An 18,662-nucleotide genomic window follows, 5' to 3' on the forward strand; every position below is an offset into this window, starting at 1 on the left:
AGCTATCTCCGCTATCATGTCTTAGAGTCTAGGATAGGCTCTGATCTAGGTGTCTGTTTTGATTATCTAAATTATCTGTTTTGGATTTATTCATGTTGGAGATTACCCGTTGTTGGGATTTAGAGATTCATTTATGTTGATGTATTATTTGATTCATGACATGTATACCTCGAAGTATTCTGGTTTATATCCGCTGCGACTGTTGAGATTTTTATGCATGCATGTTGAATTTGAATTTTGTATGATGACGTAGCATCTATTTCTTGAATAAATGTATTATTCGCATGTTTTATTCTTTAATAGAAATATGGGTGTTACATCGTGCATGCAAAAATTCGGTGCACAACTGTCTTTTCCCATTTTGGGTAAAGCCCGCACTCTTAACCCAAACCTAGGTAGATACTCTCACTATCCTCATTCAGAATTTCTCGTTCAGAACTGTAGCAGTTCAAGAGGAAGGCGACTTTGGATCTTAAGGAGAGTTTCTATCTTCTCCTTGATTTTCTAGGGTATGTTTTTATCTTTAGTAATTTATTTTTAGTTACCATGTGTAACTAAATCTTTTTAGGTTAGAGTTCTAAGATGAACCTCTGTATATGTTTTTTGGATATTTATTTAATTTAATATGTTGTTTATTTTATTTTATTTTATTTTATTTATACTTTTGTCCACTGTAGAGTTTTGTTAGGAAGTAGTTTTTATTTCTGTGAGAGGTGCAACCCTAGATTATTAGGTACTTAGGTTGTGAAAGGATCTAATATTGTTATCACTAACTGAATGCTTATATCTTGATATTTATATCCTTTTACTGATAACTATATGTCTTAGAAGTAAGTGATTATTAACTAGTCAAAGATGGCATAAGAGTTGTTAACCCTAGACATAGGTACCCAGTGGCTAGAACCCATTGGGTCGTGTGGTGCATTATCGAAGCTAGGAATTAACTAGTTAGTAATTAGGGAAACAAGCACCTAGTTGTCCGACTTAAAGTTATAACTTAGCAAGACCATTGTCTTTAAATCTTTAGTAAGGTAGTGTATATTAGGGATGCCCGTTTGTAGAACTACCAAGTAAGCGTAGAGAGAGTGTGCTATGAGTGTCCTAAGATTCATAGATGAGAAGACCTAAGGGAACACTGGCCTTCATTTCCTTGGGAAACACTGGAAAGCTGATATAAATTTTATGTTTCAATTACCTTTGAATTAGCAAGACCCCACACATAAGGATCACCGTGCGATCAGCATGTGCAATTAGTCATCGGAGGGAAATGCCTAATTAGGTACCCAGTAGCTAAAAACCATTGGGTCAGGTGGTGCCCTACCTATTTAGAAAACTCCCAACGACCTCATCACTTTTATAGTCACCATAAGATAAATAAACGTGACATTTAGATTACTTATTATCCGACAACGAATATACAGAGGGGATTCGAAGCATCCTAACCACTGCTTACTTTTCTGCAACCAAAACAGGTAAATTCGCAGTTTTGCAAAAATATAAAAATTGCAACTTCATTTTATACCGTCAAACTTACAAAAATAAGTAACAAGAATTGTTTGGACGAAAGGACAATCCATGTGGATACGATATTCTATTTATCACTTTATTACTTGATGAAAACGACTGGTACACTTTCCATTAGCAAACACATCTAAAAGTTCTACATCAGACTCACCATGGTACGATTATTAATAATTTTAGAGAGACATGTTGGTGTGTTTGTGGTGATTTTAACGCCATTCGGTCTCAAGCTGAACGCAAGAACATAGTGGTTGGCACTATTGTTGAAGATTATTCTCATTTCAATCAGCCCATTGATAGTAACATCCTTTTTTTTTTTTTTTTTTTATCTTCCTCTTTGTGGTAGAAATTATAGTTGGTTTAGAGAGGATGGTGTCTCTATGAGCTGTCTTGATCGCTTTCTTCTCTCAAAGGATTGGTGCGCTCGTTGGCCTAATGTGATTCAACGTGCTTTAAATCGCGGTCTTTTTTTTTATCATTGTCCCATTTTGCTATCTATGGATGAAGAAATTTGGGGCCCTTGCCCTAGGCGCATGTTAAAGTGTTGGGGGCGATTTACCAGGTTACAAACAGTTTGTTAGAGACAATTTTCAGTCATATCATATTGAGGGATGGGATGGCTATGCTCTTAAGGAAAAATTGAAGCTGATTAAGGGGAGCCTGAACACTTGGCATCAGAATCACATTCAAAACCTTGAAGGTCGTTTAAGCAACGTTCAAGAGCGTATTTCTTTTCTAGATGCTAAAGGGGAGGACTGTGATATTTTACTGGAGGAAATTGAGGAGCTTCATTCTTTATCAGCAAACTTTCGTTCCTTATCTTGCATCAACACCAACATGCAATGGCAGAAATCTAGATTACTTTGGTTGAAAGAGGAAGATGCTAACACAAAGTTCTTTCATAGCATTATGTCCTGTGAGCAAACTCCATATTTTCTTTAACTATTGATGGCACTATTGTTGAGGGCGTGGAAGGAATCCGGGGACTGGTTTTCAATCACTTCTCATCTCATTTTTGATTTGTGGCTGCTGAAAGACCTAGCATTGACAATCTCAATTTTAATATGCTTAATTTAGGTCAGTGTGGAGAGTTAACCAAACCTTTCTCAGTTGAGGAAGTAAAGCAAGTTGTATGAGATTGTGACAATTTTAAAAGCCCTAGACCATATGGTGTTAATACGGGATTTGTTAAGGATTTCTGGACGGAACTCTGTGATGATTTTATGCGCTTTATATCTAATTTTCACAAGAATGGGAAGTTGTCAAAAGGTATCAACACTACTTTTATTGCTTTAATTTCAAAAATTGAGTGCCCGCAACGCTTGAATGATTTCAAACCAATCTCTACGGTTGGAAGTTTATACAAAGTTCTATCAAGGTCCTCACCAATAGATTGCAAAGGGTTATCTCTAGTGTTATTTCAGAAACACAATCAACTTTTATCCATGGTAGACAAATTCTGGATGGAATTCTGATAGCTAATGAGATTGTGGAAGATGCTAAGCGCCTGGAAAAAAGGATTTGCTCCTATTCAAGGTGGATTTTGAGAAGGCTTTTGATTCCGTTGATTGGTCTTACCTTGAAGCAGTTATGAAAAAAAAATGAATTTTCCTACCTTATGGCGTAAGTGTATTATGGAATGCGTCAGTACGGCCTCAACATCAGTTCTTGTTAATGGCTGCCCAACTGATGAATTCAAATTTGAATAGGGGTTGAGGCAAAGTGACCCTCTTTCACCTTTTCTATTTTTAATAGCAGCTGAAGGATTGAATGTCATGATGAATGCTTTAGTAGAGGTTGACTTTTTCTCTGGTTACAAGGTGGGCGCTAATAATCATATTTCAATCACTCATTTACAATTTGCTGATGACACTTTGTTAATTGGGGATCGTAGTTGGGCTAATATTAGAGCTCTGAAAACTTTGCTCATTCTCTTTGAGGCGACATCTGGTCTTAAAGTGAACTTCCACAAAAGTATGCTGACATTGTTTGATTTCATATCTTGGTAATGGTACAATGTTCTTTTAGAAATTGACATTTCAACTTTGATCAAGATTATCAATTCAACCAATGATTAGGTCATCAATGTTACAATTATGGAGACATGAGTATTTTAATCACTTTAGTTTTATCACATCATATTATTCGCAGCATTTCATAATACTCCATCCGTTTCAAAATACATGTCGTAGTCAACCACTTCACACATGTCAATTCACAACTTTGTATGTTAATATCTTTAAGGGTTAAATATGTTTTTAGTCCTTACACTTTGCGCCCCTTTGAAGAATAGTCCCTACATTTCATTAAATGTTTTTAAAATCCTCACATCTTCTCTTCGTTATCAAAATCAGTCCATGTTGTTAATTCTCTAACGGAATGCTGATGTGACAGTTAGTTGGTTCCAATTATTTTAAGGTTAAATATGTTTTTGATCCCTACATTTTGAGTGACTTTGAAAAATAGTCCTTGCATTTCAATAAATGTTTTTAAAATCCCTAAAATAATAAGGACAATTCTTCAAAGTCACGTAAAATGTAGGGACGAAAAACATATTTAACCCTAAAATGATTGAGACCCACTAACTACCATATCAGTATTCCGTTAAAGAATTAAGAGCATGGACTAATTTTGATAACGGAGATAAAATGTAAGGATTTTAAAAACATTTAATAAAATATAGGCACTATTCTTCAAATGGGTGCAAAATGTAAGGGTTAAAAAGATATTTAATCCTATCTTTAATTATTTAAAGTAATACAAATCGAACAACATCTTACATGCTAACATTTGTATTATATGTTAGTTAAAAAAGTATGGTCAAAGTAAATCATACGAATAGCGCACATCGCAAAAAATACGACATGTATTTTGAAATGGATGAAGTATTAGTTAAGATAAACATTATGAGTTTGATCTAAAATTCAAACTTATATTTGAGTTTGATCACTTTGATATACTCTACCAATTTGAACGATGGTCGGACCGGAGAGAGTACCACCTACCTACCACATTTGACAATGACACACTCCAAATTGTTTAGTCATAGATAGTGTCCCCAACAGACCAACCTCCAAAAGACAATTAACCTTTGATTTTATGTTTCATCGCCCCTTTGACGGAGTTTCCCACCAACAACAACACAGCTCAACTTTTCAATATAAATACAAAACAAACACATTCACTTCACACAAAAAATAAAAACCTCGATCAATCAAAACAATGGCCTTGAACTGTTCAACAAAAACTATTTTCCACACCCCCTCTTCTTCTTCCTTCACCCCCACTCGCATTTCACCGTCCCTCAAATCCCTACCCTTCCTTTCGACCCAGAAACCTCGGCAGTCATTAGCCGTCCGCGCCTCAGCTACCGCGGCTGCTCCGGCCGAGGTTTCTGTGTCGAGGGAATGTACAGTGAAGTCAGTGAAGGCGAGGCAGATCGTTGACAGTAGAGGGAATCCGACGGTAGAGGTTGATCTGGTGACTGATCAGCTTTATCGATCGGGTGTGCCGAGTGGTGCTTCAACTGGTATTTATGAAGCTTTGGAGCTTAGAGATGGTGATAAGAGTGTTTATGGTGGAAAAGGTGTTCTTAATGCTGTTAGGAATATTAATGAGGTTTTGGCTCCTAAGCTTGTTGGTGTTGATGTTAGGTAAAAAAAAATTGTGTTTTATGATTTTGTTTTGAATATTGTTCATGTTTCTGTTTTGTATGATCGGTAATGATGTTGACTTGATTATTCCTTTTTTTTTTTTTTTTTAACTCCTTGTATGGCCCATGAATCGACTAATCCGAGGGGTCCAACCCCACCGTCCGCTTGTGGGGCCCATTTAGATTTAGATGTTGACATGACTTAGTTGGTCTTATTTGTTGGGAGTCATAGTTGTAAGCAATGTTTTAAAAATTGAACTGTAACATCGAACCGGCGAGAGCTCTGGATCATGGTTCAACTGCTTTAAACCTCTCAAACTAGGACGAAACCGCAATCAAAACGCTTAAATAACCAACCGTTTGAGAGTATCAGTTCATGGTTCAACTAATTGAACTGTCTGGTTTGGTTTTTAAAACATAGTTATAAGCTAAAATATTGAAAATGACTGATTGTGTGCTAGGTGAACTGGTTGAAGTTATGTTCTAGGATTAAAAGTGAAGGTGGCATCTATTGAAAGTTAGTTGTGATTTGAAGGAGAAGTTTGGAATGAGAGAAGGATAATTTTTGACATTTATATTTAGAAAATTGAGAAGTGTTTGCAAAAGTTATCAACTCAGGGGAACATTTACTTAATATGGAAAATCATATCTTCTAAATGACTTTGCAATGTAATACATAGGGCTAATACAGGAACAATAGATAAGCAACATGACTAGTGAAGTTTGAATCCTTCGATCATATCATAGTTATCTTGATTGTTTTGGGAATTTAATACTTATTAGCTGCCTTAAAATTTCACCTTAAGCCTGCATTTGGCGCTAATCTGGTAATTGAAAGAAATTAAGTTTCCGCGCTTTTGTAAAATAACTACCACATGTTGTACGCTGGACCCCTGCGAAAAAATATCAAAAGAAACAAATTTAAAAGTTAGGTTTATTATTAGTAATGAACGATTTTGAAAGCTATGGGTAAGCTGCGGCGTGTATAGAACTAGTTTTTTCTTTTTGCAATGGCATATGTATAGACTATAGAGTTAACTGAAGTTTTTCCGAGCTAGGTCCATGTAGCCTGCTATACATTGTGAGTTGCATTCACTTTTTGAGTGTTATGCTAAGCTCTTGATATCCGTTTGCATTAAATGAACAATATATTCTTCTATGGACTTGTTCTTCTTGAAATCATAAAACAAGAGAAAGATAAACAGAATTTAAATTTATATGCACTTTTGACTTGTTCTTTTTGTGATGTAAAACTGACATCTATGTCTGTGTTTGACAAAGGAATCAAGCTGATGTGGATGCTATAATGCTGGAAATTGATGGAACTCCGAACAAGTCAAAACTAGGTGCTAATGCAATATTGGGAGTTTCACTGAGTGTGTGTAGAGCTGGTGCTGGAGCAAAGGGAGTGCCTTTGTACAAGCATATCCAAGAAATTTCAGGAACTAAGGAACTTGTCATGCCTGTACCAGCTTTTAATGTTATCAATGGAGGCAGCCATGCCGGAAATAACCTTGCTATGCAAGAATTTATGATACTACCAGTTGGAGCTACTTCATTCGCTGAGGCACTTCGTATGGGCAGTGAAGGTTAGGAACTTAATTCTCTATGACTGCAGTGTCCACAGTGAAAGTGTACTTGAAAATGTATATTTATATCAATATCAATATCAATGTTTTGAAAACCAGACCGGAGATCGAGCCGGCAGACCTCCGGGTCATTGTTCAATTGGTTTGATCAGTTCAACTCGATTTGATTATTATTCAACCAGACGGCAATGTAACTGGGGTCAAACTAATCAGCAAACTGGTCAGTTCTTGGTTGAATCAGCTGGTTCAGGCCGGTTTTTAAAACATTGATTAATATGACATATTCTGCAGTCATGCGTCTTTTGTGTACATGTTCTCATATTTGGTTTTCAACTTGATGCCTTTCATATTGGTGAATGGTCATTGATTTTGTTTGGTGTCTGTATTTATGTGACTTGTGATATAATTTTTTTTCCTAACACAATGTTCTTAGACCTCTTTATATAACACATAATTTGATGTCTTAATTTGAACTCCAATTTTACTGACTACATATCATAGCATAAGCTTTTAAGTTTCATGTTTTTTTCAATTCCATTATCCACAATCAATTATGGTAACAATCATTTGATTAACTTGGTTGTATATGCTGAACAGTATATCATGTATTAAAGGGAATAATCAAGGCAAAATATGGACAAGATGCATGCAACGTTGGCGACGAAGGAGGATTTGCTCCAAACGTCCAAGATAACAGGGAGGGACTGGTTTTACTCATGGATGCCATTGAGAAGGCTGGTTATACCGGAAAGGTAAGAGGCGTTTTCATTATTATACGCCGTTGCAGGATTTGAAACTTGTACTGATCAGAAAATAAATAAAATAACGGTGCAGATTAAAATAGGTATGGATGTAGCAGCCTCAGAGTTTTACACTAAGGATAGGAAGTATGATTTAAACTTCAAGAAACAGCCAAATGATGGAACTCACGTTCACTCAGCTGAGAGTCTTGGTCAACTTTATCAAGACTTCGTGAAAGAATTTCCCATTGTGTCAATTGAGGATCCTTTTGATCAAGATGATTGGAGTTCATGGGCCTCACTACAATCTTCAGTTGATATTCAAATTGTGGGAGATGATTTGTTGGTGACAAATCCAACTAGAATTTCTGAAGCCATACAAAAGAAGGCTTGTAATGGTTTGTTACTAAAGGTTAGCATTCCTAAACAATTTTCTGTCTCTTATTTTGCTAAATTGCAATATGTAAGATAAATTTTATTTCATTGTTTGATTTATAGTTGTAGGCTCCATTTGGCATTAGAAACTATACTTTAAAATTAAAGCTAAAAATAACAGATATAGAAATAAAGATAAAGCTGTTTGGTAATTGTTGTTATTTTTTAGCTTATAGATAAAAAATTTGAAGTCTCCTACTTGATTTGAAAAGTTACTTATATCAAGTTTTTTTTTTTTAATTTACCTAACTTTTCCAGTGCAACCTGTTTTAAGATAAATCTTTTCTATTTTCCATCTCATAAAAACTAATCCAACTTCAGCTGCATGAGGCAGAACATGCTGCAGAGACATTCCAATCAATGGTTCATTTGTTTATCTGTTATCCATCAGTATTGTTAAATAGTGGCTATAGCATTGCAGAAGTTTAAAAAATCGATATTGGTCCACGATACGGTATTTAGTACAAAATGTTGTCAAATAGCGGTTGTTTTCATAAGTTATCCTGGAGAGCTTATGAAAATAAGCTGAAAACCAGCTCATGGACATGTTTTAAGTTATTTTCATAAGCTCTTCAAACAAGTATCATAAGTGTTTATCCAAGTAGACAAGCTCAAATAAATTAATCCAAACAGCACCAAACATTTTTCTGCAGCTTGCTTAAGACTTTTCTATTTGCCATGTTTGGATAAACAACTTAATGAAAACACTTATAACATAAAACATTTATCATATGAGCTGTTTTGATATAAGCTATAATCTGTTATGATATACGCTATAAGCTGTTTCATAGCCTATTTTGGAGAGCTTATGGAAATAAGCTGAAAACAGTTTATGGGCATGTTATTAATTGTTTCTGTAAGCTCTCAAATAGTTTTACAAGTGCTTATGCTACTAGATAAGCTAAAAGAACCAATTCTAAAAGGCTTTTAGTAAAAACTAATCTAACACCAGCGGCATATGGCAGAATTTGCTAGGGAGACATTCCAATTAATAGTTCATTTGTTTTATCTGCTATCTATCAGTGTTGTTAAATAGCGGCTAAAGCGCAGCAGAATTTGAATAAATCCCTACTGTTCCATGGCACACTATTAAGTACTAAATGTAGTCAAATAGCGGTTACGCTGGTGTTATAAAACCATTGTAAAGCATAATTTGAACAAACCCCTATTTTCCACAATCTGTGATTGACAACAGTGTTATCCATTGACTGCAGGTTAACCAGATTGGCACAGTAACTGAATCTATTCAGGCTGCACTTGACTCAAAGGCTGCAGGTTGGGGTGTGATGGTTAGTCATCGGAGTGGTGAGACTGAGGATAACTTCATTGCTGATCTTTCAGTTGGCTTGGCCAGTGGACAGGTTTTAAATCCTTAAACTTAATCTTCTTGTTTGGTGAATTTAATCTTTTTATCTCAGTAAATCGTCTGGTCCAAGATTTTATTGCTTTCATTTTAACTATCCATGTTCTATCTTCCAGATAAAGACTGGCGCTCCTTGCAGAAGCGAACGTTTAGCAAAGTATAACCAGGTAAATGGAATTGTGTTTTAACTTCTTTACTCTTAAATTTAGGGCTTTTGTTCAGTCTATCACATGAATATTTTAATTTTAAAATAACTCAAATAAGAAATTGAGTATGTTAGCGTGTCTTTCTTTTTAGGCAAAACTGCAAAAGTCCTTTAACTTTATTTAAAGTTTGAAACAGATCTTTTATATTTTCGTGTCAAATTAGTCTTTTGCCTTTAAAAATGTTTGCACCGTTGAACCAACTTTCATTCTTAGTCCGCTTTTGTTACAAATTTATGTACATGATCATTGAGTGATATACTATAAAGAATGATTCACCACTCAACACCATAATTGGACCTTGGTTGACAACAGCAAGGTCACAACTTTCATTCTTTTTTAGTTAGGTATCCGTGTCTTTGTTTGGGCTTGGTATGGTAGAAAATTGATACAAGTAAAACAAGAAATTGAGCATGATCATGCATAGTTAGAATAAATGACTTAACATTTTCAATTTAGTAAAACTTTCTAACTTTAGATTTTGCTTATATAAAACACCATTATTCATGAACAGAAGTTTCTAGAGTGCTTCTATATATTATGTGAATGGTTAGCATGAAATGTAGTGATCTAATACACACTTTCCTTGGCTTTGTTCAATTTCTTTTCAGCTTCTTCGGATTGAAGAGGAACTCGGAAGTGTGCGTTATGCAGGTGAAGCTTTCAGATCTCCTTAGAATGGATAGCGATAGATGTGAGAAAATTATTTCGGAAATAGTTATGTATTAGAATCATTGTAATCATTGGTTTGTTTAAGAAATCAAACTGGACTGAGAAGAATCGCGAGTTTTGATATAGTTGATAGCCGCCTTATGGGGTTTTCAAAAGATTTACTTGGGGAGTTGGACTTTTTAAACGTGTTTTGAACCGAAATAACGGATAGTGAATAAGTATTTGATGCTTGAATGAAACCACTGTTGTAATGCGAGGAAGTAGTTGAATGTAACAATGCAGAGATAAAGTTGTGTAGGTGTGATTTTCACTTCTGTTAAACAAAAGTATTTGAAGATTTAGACATTGTTTGCTGGTATACTCTAGTTTTTCATTTCTAGTGAACAACACTATTTCGTTTCCCTATATCCTGTACTTTAAATTGAAAAAGTTTACAAGATTGTAGCCTGCAGTGATATTTTTCATTCAAAATGGACACATTAATTGCACTAACTACTTTTTTTAATTTTTAATTGCACAAAAATTAAAAAATTAATGTGAAATTTCCAACCAAATTAATATGAGAAAATTAAAAAATTCAATATACGATACAGTCGAGATACTTTGACAAAAAATTAAATTAAACTACAAATTAAAACTCAAAATACAATTTATGGACTAAAACTCAAGCAAAACAATAGGCGCAAAATCAAGACCAAATCGACATAGATCAACGATAAGGCACGGCAATAAAATTGCCTACACACGACAATCAATAGCATCCTTCTCAAACAAACAAAAAAACATGAAACAAATAGCGGACAACAACAAAAATATAATATAAATATAAGTCTTGTCAAAAAAATTATATAAATAAGTAATCTATACTATATATATATAAAGAAAATAACTCATTTCATCTCTTTTGGGCTGACTTTTTTGTTCTTCCAAAAAATATCCTCAATTTTCAATACAAATAACACATGTAACAAATAGATAAGAATAAATTTAAATATTAAAATAAAAGTGGAACAAACACAAATGTCCAGTTTTTTCTTTTATCATTTAAAAAGTGTAGCAAATTATATTAGTGTATTTATACTTACTTTTTCATTATCCAAATTATACCCTTAAACAATATTTTCTATAATAAAGATTGTTGTTGGTGTCATTAAAAAAAATAAGAATTTAGATTATAATTTTTTGTTATATTGTTGGCTTTATTGAAATAAAATGTTGTTCTCCACATGAACTTGACTATTTGCCTGTTTTGAATAAAAAACTTATTTGCAGTTTATAGAACAAACACTTATGCAAGCACTTACATAAACTATTTTATAGCAAAAGGTAAAATAACATTAATTTGATTTTGTATAATACTATAAATTGTTTTAATAAGCTATATTGAAGAACTTATAAAAACAAGTAGAAAAAAAGCTTATGAATATTGTCATAAGGTGTTTCCATAAGTTCTCCCAAACAGTCTCACAAAACTTATGATAATATATAAGTTCAAATAAGTCGATTCAAACATATCCTATGTCAACATTAGAGATATTCACCCTTTGCAGTTTCTTTTTTCTTATTCAATAATAAAAAAAATTCAGTGATTTCCTCCTTTATTCCTCTACCATTTACTCTGAATTTTGGTTACTATCAAACGGGTGACAATATCTACAAAATTGTCGTCTTATTTTAACTGTTTTCCATATAAAATATTTGCAGAAAACATGTAAAAAAAAGAAAAAGATGCAGTTTTGTAATCAAGCAAACTCTTAAATTTTCCAACAATAATACCATCCATCCTTTACATAAGAAAATACGTAATTGCTTTGAAATCGAAGCAGCAGAGCTAAAGCTTTATAGCTGGACCAGCATATACACCACTATTCATATAAAGATTACTAGGTTCTACCTCTGCAAGCCAAGCATATTCATCCTCGTCACCATCACATAGAGATCCATTTCCTGCTGCTGCAGATCCAAAGCAGGTGGATTAAGATACAATAAATAAAGATGTTATGAAACATGGCATCAATGGAAAAAATAGAGAGAAATCTTGAAACTCTTGTTTATTGATAACAATGAAAATATTACAAGCGAAGAGATGAGTACAATTTGACTACCTCAAGCCTATTTATAGGCACTAACTAACTAGTAACCAACACCAACTAGTAACTAACCTACTATATCTCCGATAAAATATTATAACAAGAACAACAAGTTTATCATACTAAGTGGGGTCGGCTACATGAATCAAACAAACTCATAATGTTATAATAAAAGGAGAAAACTTAGGTACAATTCCTTAGGTGCTTTTCGTATGGTTCTTAACTAAATATACCATGATTTCCTCAAATCCATAATTTTCTCAAAGTTTGTTATATCCAAAAAATATGTATTTTTAGTTAAGAACCATACGAAAAGCACCTAAGGAATTGTACTTAAGTTTTCTCCATAATAAAAACCATATTTTTATGCAGCTCATTAATCTCTAGATCTTTGATAATTTCTCTTATAGTTTTTCTAAGTCTTCATCTACGTCTAGTGATTTGACTCCCCACCATTTGATCTACTCTCCTTACTACATAATCCACAAGTCTTCTCTCTACATGCCTAAACTACATAAGTCTAGTTTCCACCATCTTTTCTACTATATGTGCTACCCAACTCTATCTAATGTCGTCATTTTTAATCCTATTTTGTCTAGTCTTACCACACATCCAACACAACATTCTAATCTCTGCTATGCTTAATTTATTTTCGTGTTGGTTCTTTACTGTTCAACATTGTCCGGTACAACATCGCCGGTAAGGGTCTTACCGTTCAACATTGTCTGGTACAACATCGCCGGTCTTACCGTTCTACGGTAAAATTTCCCCTTCAGTTTGAGCTGTACTTTCATATCACATAAAACACTTGAGGTCCTCCTCTATTTCAACCACCAACTGAATACAGTGGTTTACATCTCCTATTTCTCTGCTGTTTTTTACTATGGATTTCGATTCATGTCATAGGGATTAGATAAAGTTTTACGTTAATTGCTCAAGTCTAACACAACCCTCTTCTTTTACCTGGACTTGGGACCGGCTATGAATAGTAAGGCTAATATAGGCAAGATTATAAATAAATATATTAGTGGAAAAATATAATTAATACTTCTTTAATATTTTAAAATAATAAATAATATGAGACAAACAAATATTCTAAAGAAGACAGTTAATATGAGACAGTGGAGAAGGATGTATTTCGATCAAGAGATTTAGCCATATTACTGTTCGATATAGATGTCAATTGACTTTCTGAGCAGTTACTTACAGAATGTTGAATAAGGATAATCATGATAATAAGTACACTTCCTTCCTTCATATTCTTTGTAAGGAGGCGCGAGAACGTCCAGCATGGCACAAGGTGTTACTGCTGTGAAACAGTGAATATTGCCACCACAGTTTGGATATAAAACTGATGTTTCACATGGTGCATTCAATACCTTATCAACTGCTAACTTTGCTAGTCTTACTGCAACAATGAAAAAACAAAACCATTAAAATATAGATACCAGGTAGTTCCAAAATAGGGATGGAAAGAGAAGGGTTTATATCATTAAACATGGTGATTTTCACATTATCCAAGGCTAAAAACAGATTTCCTGGATATTATAGTCGACAATGCATGTTCTCAACGACTAAAGTGTCCGTTTATGAGGTATTAACTCAGTAAAGTGAAATATTCTCGTTCAATTCATTATTCTGTAGTGTACAAGACTATTTATATGTCAGCAAATAACAAACTAATTAGCTACTGCTAATGACACTAACAGTGAGTTTATTATATTACAATAATAGGATATGTATGTAACTAAGATATATATATAGACTATATTTTCTAATACAATCGGTATAAACCAAAACATGGCATAATAAAAGTATTTATGCGAACAATTGCTCACACGAGGATTTTGATCATTGTCTAAGTTGATCACAGTAAGGCATTATAAGTTTTCAAAAATTTCCATTAGGTGGCATTTGTCCATACATGCAAAGTCAGATAAAAAACTATGTAGATTTTGTAGTATACATATGTCAGAATGAACATCTCATACAAAAATGTTGACCCCTTATACTTTTTTTAGACCAACTGCACACAACCAAGGGAGGATATAATTTGAAACATTTTGGTAAAATAACATCCCAAAGGATAATACACACTCATTCAATATTGTGAGACATCGTCTTCAATGATGCATATTAACAAGAATCTAAACTTTTCAGAAAATAAAATGCAAACAAAATAAGAAAGTCAACTGAGTAAATACAATATACAGGTTATACCTTGAGCATGTCCTGGTCCCTTGCTTTTTACGATGCAGGGAGGCTCAACCCAGTCATAAGCTTTCACATGTAAAGATCCGTACAGAAGTTTGCTAAATACGGTCATTTGAGGATGGTCGTGGAGTGGAATAACTGAAGAAGTTGGAAAACAAAACATACACATCTGCACCAATTCAAATACTTCACTTCTCATTTCAAACAGTTTTGAATTTCATATGAAAATCAGTATAATTGATGTTATGATGCAAACATCGGGATTAACGTAATAACAAGACCGCAATGAGCAGTTTGGCTTTATTTGACGGACATGATAAATCTTCATTAGGGGATAGACAAATATTAAAAAATAACGAGTATACACAAGCATAGACATGCTGCTTGCATCTTAGCAGAGGCAGTTTACTGATGCCATAGCCATACACACACAAACTGACTATCATGGTGTCGTTGAAGAGATAGTAAATGGAGTCCATGGCAGATTATATAACTTATTGTGGGAAAACAAAAATCTATGAGTGGCAACATATCATGTTCTTACAACTTATGAGGCATGAGCTTTTATATGCAACACTTTGCTCATATGACTAATTATCTTATTGATGTCAATGCACAAGGGCTAACTGCTAAAGCTCACCGTAAAACTATCAGATTCATGAATGTCCACGTATGTTATCGGCTTAGCCCATCGAGCTACTCTACTCAGTTGGTTAACACCGAAAAATCCAAGCCCTCGATCATCGTCTGCAGCTTCCTCCTTTAGCCCAACATCAACGGGTTTAATAGTGTCTGCCGAGTCACGAATCATGAATACTAATAGATCAATAATCCATTACTCAAAACAGTGTAACATATTGTGCATTTCAAAGTTAAAAAATGTATTAAAAGCAGTCTGTATTTTCATATGAAATGCCCATGATAGATTATTTATAAAATGCATAAGAATCAGAATAAAAGCTTATTACTCTGCACAAATAAAACAAATGTCAGTATTCACTTTGCCAAACAAGTCAAACATTAACAGTCAACCAATATCATATTCTCTGATTATTGAATAATTTGCTCATAATAAGTGACATAAAAATTCTAGCGCCCGGAGCGAATTCTCCATAAATAAACTCTTCATAACAACATTCTTTTCAGTTTCCCAACCTTTTTTAATAGGAACGATAGAAAACAACAGCAAAAGCTAATTTTTCGGTCTACAATTCATTTTGGGAAATCCCCAATAAAGTAAAAACCTTCAATTTGATCCTTAAATTATCATTCTCTCTTGTATTTAGTTCCCGATCCATCGAATATAATAAATAGTCCATAAACTATTCTAAATTCATCAAATTGATTCCTCAATTACTTTCTGTTCTGACACACCAAAAAGAATCACATTGCTTGGAAACCAAGACTAATGGTACTTTATAAACACCCAAATTCTCAACCCACATAGGTTCCTTTTAACTAAGAATAAAACCATGAGGGCATGTACAAAAGACTCAGCAGACAGTATTTCGGAAAATTTGTGCAAGCCTAAGCCACACACAAAGGCTGACAGACCCTTTAGCCCATTAACCTCAACTAGAGGGATACTGTTCAGGTACACAAAAGATTCCTACATGAGTTGGGAATTGAGGCTAAGGGTGGTTTATAAACACCCATACTCCTCAATCCAGTGAGGCGCGTTTTAACAAAGGACAAAATTGTAAGGGCTTACACAAGGTCCAAAGAGGACAATACCTCAAAAAAGCAGCGCAGTGGACTTGAGGCCGTGACATTGACACTATGAAGCACGGATACAGACACGGACATGACACGGACACTGACACACCGACACCGCTAATAATTTGAGAAAGTCACATAATTCAGTGTAATTATATGTGTCGGTGACGGATGTGTCTGACACTGGGAAACACCTAATCTGAGAAGTGTCCGTGTTTCATAATGCTGACGTGCCCTTTAACCCTCGCCCTCGACTCGAGGGCTACTGTACCGGAACATCTAAAACTTCTACCAAGGCGCCTTTTAACCAAGGATAGAGGATTTACACAAAGAACAAACAATAACTCATAAAAGTTACCTAAATTCATCACAATTAACAACTACTCATATTACTGGTTCAGCTATGTAACTTATTCAAGTACATTCTCACACTTCAAAACCAAACAATCCAAAGAGTCATTAACACAAACACAAGACCAACAATTTTCACAACAACCACCACTTAAAATACCCATAAACCCCAATTTCTCAAACTGAACCCTCATTAAACTGGAAAAAAAATATGTAGATTTTTTTTACAAGAAACATACCGAGAATTGAAGAAAGTTTGTGCAAAGCTTGAGAAGAAGGAGAGGGTATTCCAGAGGGAGAGAAAGTGTTTTTACAGTGGTCATATAAATCTTGAACCTTAGAGTTTTGGTGCTTCATACTAAAGTATCTTTGAAACGAAGCGAAAACCATGTTCTTGTTCTGTACAAGTAACTTCATCTTATTAGATAATAAATGTTGTAATTTTGAACTTATTTTGGTTTTTTTTTACTGTGGTCGGTGCCAATTCATTTTTTTTTTTTTTTTTTTATCTCTCAAAAGATTTGGAAATGTTAATAAAAAGTAGTTTTAAATGCAAATTTTTATTTTTAGAAAAGTAAAGTTTTGGTCTCAAATTTTGAAAATCGGATTTGTCAAAATGTTGGTCTCTCATTTTACTTTTTTACTAAGACATAATATATTTTGTCCACGTGAGTTTAGCTCAGTTGATTTGAACAACGCATAAAATATGCAAGGTCTGGTGTTCAAACTCCGACCACCACAAAAAAAAATTACAACATAGTATATTTTAGAATGTTGTTCTTTTCACTTTAAAAATTGTTCATTCACAACGATAATTAGATGTGCCCGAACAAGATTTAATCTATAGCATGAGCACTTGTTTGTAAGAAGTGACATTTTTTAAAATTCAATCTTGAAAGTCTTCAAGTCTAAGATCAAAGAAGAACTAGTTGCTCTCAGGCAGAAGCAGGAGACTCTGGAAGCTCATATGGTGAGCATAATTGCAAAGCAGGAAAGGAAACCATGGAAGCTCAGATGGTGAATGTCATGGCAAAGCAAGATGAAAATTCCTTTTTTGACAATGAATACTTCCTATTGACACAAGTAAATGACGCTTTTATCTCCAGCGGCAGTTAACAACCGTTAGGCTATACGCCGGCAGTTAACTGCCGTTGCTTTCTGTTATATGAACATAACAACATAGGAGTTTCCAAAACTCCATTGTTACGTTTTTTGCTTCCGTAGGTGCGAATTTCACAAAGTATAAGTCATTCCAAGCCAATTTCAAGCACAAAATTAAGTAAGTTTTTTGAGTCCTATTGCATTGCTATTTTGTGATTGGTTTGTTAGTTTTTTTTTTGGTGAAATTGCGATTATAGAGGTTTATTGATTTTATGATGTTATGATAGTTTAGGTTGTTTGAATTGTTAGGTTTAGGTTAGAATTGTTTAGATTGTTAGAATTGTAGAATTGTTATGAAATTATGGTAGAATTTTTATGATTAGATGAATTGTTGTATAATCGTTGCGATTAGTTTAGGTTTGTTATGAAATTTTGTTGTTAAGAATTTGTATAGAATTGTTACGATTAGTTACGGTATAATTTTTAGGATTAGTTTAGGTTTTGATGAATTATTGTAGAATTGTTACGACATGAAGTAGGTTTTGATCGCCAATTTGTTTATGTAGATATGTCTCAGAATCAGGGAAACGTTGAGGTGAACAAAAAGGAGGGTGACGACAAGAAGAAAGAAAAATCGCCGATGACATGGCACGAAATCACATGTGATGGATCCGTCAAAAAGAAGGATTCGAATGTGTTGGTGTATAATCATTCGAGGTTGAGGAGGAGCGAGAGGAAATGCTATTTTGGTCCTCAGCCAAAAGCAGGTGTCCTATGGACTGTTGAGGACAACCCAATTGACTTGTGTGAGAAGGAAGATGATTGAATGTAATGGGTTGTAATATCTAATTGTTTGGATCTTTTTTAATTTTTTTTTTATGGTACATTTTGCTTGACATATTGGTACTTTGAATAAATTCGCGTTTTGAATAATTTCAATTAAAATCGCATTTGGAATAATTTCGATTAAAGTCGCGTTTTGAATAATTGCGTATTCGAATAAAAACTAATTAAA

At 34.0% G+C, this 18,662-nt stretch overlaps 2 protein-coding genes across 2 annotated transcripts; one reads left to right on the forward strand and one right to left on the reverse strand.

The window, feature by feature from the left end:
• The first annotated feature begins 4,587 nt into the window (after positions 1 to 4,587).
• Positions 4,588 to 10,533, forward strand: LOC25486813 (enolase 1, chloroplastic). Its single transcript, XM_013608539.3, has 7 exons — positions 4,588 to 5,174; positions 6,455 to 6,762; positions 7,360 to 7,514; positions 7,597 to 7,914; positions 9,152 to 9,298; positions 9,417 to 9,467; positions 10,115 to 10,533. Exons 1-7 carry the CDS (start codon positions 4,744 to 4,746, stop codon positions 10,178 to 10,180), a joined length of 1,476 nt encoding a protein of 491 aa, XP_013463993.1. The 5' UTR covers positions 4,588 to 4,743; the 3' UTR covers positions 10,181 to 10,533.
• A 1,311-nt stretch (positions 10,534 to 11,844) lies between these two features.
• LOC11414101 (plant cysteine oxidase 3) lies at positions 11,845 to 16,987 on the reverse strand. The gene is made up of 5 exons (XM_003595584.4): positions 16,786 to 16,987; positions 15,120 to 15,271; positions 14,486 to 14,648; positions 13,473 to 13,673; positions 11,845 to 12,128 (listed from the first exon to the last, which is right to left on the reverse strand). The coding sequence occupies exons 1-5, from the start codon at positions 16,961 to 16,963 to the stop codon at positions 12,007 to 12,009; spliced, it is 816 nt and encodes a 271-aa protein (XP_003595632.2). The 5' UTR covers positions 16,964 to 16,987; the 3' UTR covers positions 11,845 to 12,006.
• Between the last annotated feature and the right edge of the window lie 1,675 nt (positions 16,988 to 18,662).

This window comes from Medicago truncatula, chromosome 2, assembly GCF_003473485.1.
Source record: "Medicago truncatula cultivar Jemalong A17 chromosome 2, MtrunA17r5.0-ANR, whole genome shotgun sequence".
Lineage (NCBI taxonomy): Eukaryota > Viridiplantae > Streptophyta > Magnoliopsida > Fabales > Fabaceae > Medicago > Medicago truncatula.